Source organism: Mercenaria mercenaria, chromosome 6 (assembly GCF_021730395.1).
Source record: "Mercenaria mercenaria strain notata chromosome 6, MADL_Memer_1, whole genome shotgun sequence".
Taxonomy (NCBI): Eukaryota; Metazoa; Mollusca; class Bivalvia; order Venerida; family Veneridae; genus Mercenaria; species Mercenaria mercenaria.
The window spans coordinates 51,274,774-51,279,514 of record NC_069366.1 but is presented as its reverse complement, the minus strand read 5'-3'; the positions used below and the strand labels follow the sequence as shown (position 1 = coordinate 51,279,514).

Sequence of the window (4,741 nt, the reverse complement as noted above, 5' to 3'; positions counted from 1 at the left end):
TATATTTGTTGTTGTTTTTAAAACAGTCGATTACATATTGTTAACAATTTTGACAATGTCAGCATTGTTTCACAGAAGGGTGTTTTTTGGCTTTTGATGATGCCTGATTTTGTTTTGATCTGTTTTTGGGTTTAACATCACAAGGAACAATTATAGGTCGTATGGCAACTTTGCAGCTTTTGATGATGGAGAAAGACCTTAGTTGCCTCTCCTAGCATTACAAGTATTTCATCACTGCAAGGCATCTGGGTGAAACCACCAGCCTTCCACGAGCTTTCTGGATGGTTTCCTACTTGAAGAGCATGGCTCAAACTTTGAGGGTCAAGTGCTTTGAAGTCACTGACCATAATCATTCATCAGCAGAGGACCTTGATGATGCCGGGTATATTTAGACATACTGGCAAGTTCTTTCTTTTTTATATGCTCCAGAGCAAATGATTTTTTTTTTGACAGCTACAAATGCCCCTACTATGTTGTAACTACAAGAGTTTGTCCTTAGAAAAATGGCACTGATGATACGACTGTGTATGCAGAAAGTTCAGTCTTGCATCATTGTATAAGACCTCTTAACTCTATATGGAAATTGAAGATCTACAGATTGTGTGGTTGAGAGTTGGATTACCAGGCAAGGTATGTGTTCTTATGATTTTATAGAAGGCATTCAGACATTCACTTTCCCACCTCTTGATTCATGTGAGGAAGTTGCAAATTATTTGCTGATAACCGGTTAGTACTGGTCCAGGAACACTGGCTAGGTTAACCAACATTTTAGTGATTTAATTAAAGAAAACAAGTTCAATCCTTCCATACACATTTAAATGAAATGGCATCACAATGTAATACCTGCACCACTTGGGACGACTGATCATCTGCTTAACAGAAAAATGGCCGTTTACACAACCTGCTGTCTGGGATAATCAGAATTTTATGATAGGAGCTAATGTTTACATCCTTAGGTAATGCTGATTTTATATTCAGCATAATAGTAACTGTTCAATGCAAGAAACTTGTTGAACAGATGTTCATGTCATTTGGTTGATTACCTCCATTGGAGTCCATTTTCATTTTCAAATTTATACTTTTAAGACCATTGTGAATCCATTGTGAATCATAATATATTCAATTAAACACCAACTTGAGCACCAAGGACTCGAGTACTCTGGGGTCATTAAACCAATTCTTGCGATCTCTGACCATTTACTTCATATGTTTTATGACCAGATTGCTCTAAACTCTCGATCCCTTGAGCATTTTGCACATCCGAAAGTGACTTTGAGAAATCAATCATTTACTACTGTATATACCACAGTATTGAGAAGGGGGAAAGACTTCTTGCAGAGGTTATCATAGGTTTTCATATTTGGAAATATACAGTTGCCCTGTATGAAACATACTACTGTTGCTCTTTGTATTTTTTGTAGACAATATACTGGAGCAGACATAAAAGCAACTTAAATTAATGGCGGGTAAATGGTAAACAACTATCATCTCTAATAAATAATAAAAATGACTACCATTTTTCATTTGATGCTTTATTTTTTAATACTTTAACAAAAAATATTTGCATATAATAAATCAAACTGATCAAGATAAATAATACTCAGAAATGTCTTGAAATCTTAAAAAACAAAAGCTGTCACTAATGGTGACAAATGCCCCCCGCAACACCTTGACCTTTGACCTGGTGACCCCAAAGTCAGTATGGATCGTGTACTCAATAAGTTCTATCAGCATGTGAAGTTTGAAGGTCCTGGGTGCAGTGGTTCGCGAGTAAAGTGCCTTCATGCAAAAAGTTAACATTGGCCCCTGTGACCTTGACCTTTGACCTGGTGACCCCAAAGTCAGTAGGGATCGTGTACTCAGTAAGTACTATCAGCATGTGAAGTTTGAAGGTCCTGGGTGCAGTGGTTCGCGAGTAAAGTGCTTTCATGCAAAAAATTGACATTGGCCCGTGACCATGACCTTTGACCTGGTGACCCCAAAGTCAGCAGGGATCTTGTTCTCAATAAGTACTATCAGCATGTGAAGTTTGAAGGTCCTAGGTGCAGTGGTTCGCCAGTAAAGTGCCTTCATGCAAAAAGTTAACATTGGCCCCTGTGACCTTGACCTTTGACCTGGTGACCCCAAAGTCAGTAGGCATCGTGTACTCAATAAGTACTATAAGCATGTGAAGTTTGAAGGTCCTGGGTGCAGTGGTTCGCGAAAAAAAAGCCTTCATGCACAAAGTTAACATTGACCCCTGTGACCTTGACCTTTGACCTGGTGACCCCAAAGTCAGTAGGGGTCGTGTACTCAATAAGTACTATCAGCCTGTTAAGTTTGAAGGTCCTGGGTGCAATGGTCTGTCAGTAAAGTGCCTTCATGCAAAAGGTTAACATTGGCCCCTGTGACCTTGACCTTTGACCCCAAGGTCAGTAGGGGTCGTGTACTCAATAAGTACTATAAGCCTGTGAAGTTTGAAGGTCCTGAGTGCAGTGGTTCGCGAGTAAAGTGCCTTCATGCAAAAAGTTAACGTTGTGACGAACGAACTAACGAACGAACGGACGGACAGTTGAAAACTAATATGCCTCCCTTCGAGGGCATAAAATTTTTGGACATAATAAATTAATAAAACAACAGCCGTTTTACAAAACATATATGCTCTTCATGCCGGCCTGACCTAAGTGACTGAAGTTATCAAGTCTCAAGTACACTGAACCTTCACAATGATCAAAAAAACAGTAGGGGTCATCCAGACTACTGACCATAGACAACAAGTTTGATGGCATTTTTGGGAAATAGTTCTGAAACCATCAAGGTCACAATAACCTTGACATGTATCCTCATATCCTGAAAACAACAGGAACCCTCTGACTACAGGCTATAAAAGGATGAAGTTTAATTGCCACAAGCCCAATCACACTCCAGCTTTTTGATTAAAAAATGTTTTTTGTCTGTCAGTGTGACCTTGACCTTTGACTACTGACCCTGAAAGCAGTTGAAGTAATTAAGTTACCCCATGGAATCATCCTATGAAGTTTTGACTTTTGTTGGCTTCTGTCTAAAAATTTTAAACACTGTCTAAATCATTGGACGTTTTGCTTCTAAATTGTTTTAATTACAGTATTATTACTGGTACATTACCAAACAAAACTCAGTATCAAAAAACTGAAAGGAGGCCAACCACGCTTCTATTATTTCTGTTTTGAAATATTGAAAGAGTGGCAAACAACAGAATTAAACATGTTCATGTTCAATTCATAGTTCAATATTTATCAAGAAACTAAGACGACTAATGACGACAGATGACCAAGACTTTATCCATGTGGCCAAGGATACATGGTTCAAACCTGTATCAATCTGATGTGACTATTTCTGGTTAATATCTGATGACCTACAGGTAAATTCTCCTTCAACTGAAATGCCTCAAAGGTGAAGGACACATTGCTGAAAGTTTCGTTTTTCAGAAGCTATGTCTGTAGTTCATGACCTCGGGTGCAACATTCATCAACACAGAACCTGTAACCATGGTATGGTACTCCAATGTTTATCAACATGTCACTTTTTTCTTGCTTTAACCCAAGATCTGGTGCAACAATTTTTATCAACTAGAGGTTACAATCTCCAACTGTAACTAGGGACCTTGACTTTGATGTGAAAAAAGGGATCTCGTGCTCCAAATTCTGGAAATTTAGGGAAAACATTTCCCCATATAGCTAGGATCTGAAGCTCCCGATTTTTGTGAAGTAAAATTTTAACCAGAACTCAGGGTATGGTGCTCCAATGTCATCAACAATACAACTATTTACCCCTGGTAAAATTTTATCCTCTTGAGGTCACTATTTTCTCCTATAACCCAGGATCTATAGCATGTAGCTTGAAAGCAATGACAACTTGCTTCTATGGTAATATCTCTGCCTGTTGTAACCCAGCGTCTGGAGTTCCAGTGATTATCAGCTTGGAATAACTTGTGACTAGTGGCTCAAGTTTTATTTTCAAGTTGAAGTGACTATTTCTGCCTGCACATCAGTGACATCACCAAGCACATGAGCTTCCACCATTTCACCTTGAACTTCAATCATTCCCATTTGTTCTTCTTGTGTCCCCTGTAAAACAATGTAAAATATACTGTTTCTTGTCATTTTTCAGAAATTCAAAAACAACTTCATTTAATCTATGGTATACCTCATATAATCCATCAAATTCCTGTGATTCTTTCATTTTATGAATGTGTGCATCAAGCAATTTACCAGGACCTTAGCAAAACTTAGGACTTCCTTAAGAGAAAACAGTTTTATAATGTAGCTGGGATGACACAGAAGGTAATACACAATTTGTTGTTCTGTGTATAATCTTCTTAGCAATATGTGGCAGAGTGCTGATATGCCTATGGTCACAAAACATGGAGAAATTGATTTGGTCTTCAAAAACATTTTCTTCGGTTTGGAACAAGTACATCTGTTGTTTTTTATGAGCTTATAACCATTTAAGATACACAGGTGATTAGTTACAAACCCTTATTTCACAATTTTATAGCACTGCTGTTTATTTTGCAGGCAAGTGACAACTTCTCTCCATGAATGAGAAATGAAGTACAAATGAGCCGTGCCATGAGAAAACCAACATAGTGGCTTTGTGACCAGCATGGATCCAGACCAGCCTGCGCATCCGCGCAGTCTGGTCAGGATCCATACTGTTCACTTACAGTTTCTCTAATTCTAATAGGCTTTGAAAGCGAACAGCATGGATCCTGCCCAGACTG

The 4,741-nt window shown here is 38.5% G+C and overlaps 1 protein-coding gene across 3 annotated transcripts in view; it reads right to left on the bottom strand.

The window, feature by feature from the left end:
• Positions 1 to 1,511: 1,511 nt before the first annotated feature.
• LOC123548914 (zinc finger protein ZFAT-like) overlaps positions 1,512 to 4,741 on the bottom strand; it is a 31,244-nt gene continuing 28,014 nt past the window's right edge. For all 3 annotated transcript variants that reach the window (XM_045336557.2, XM_045336556.2, XM_045336555.2), the window contains exon 22: positions 1,512 to 4,085. In XM_045336557.2, coding sequence (XP_045192492.2) covers positions 3,975 to 4,085 — 111 coding nt within the window. In that variant the 3' untranslated portion in view covers positions 1,512 to 3,974. The remainder of the gene's footprint in view (positions 4,086 to 4,741) is intronic.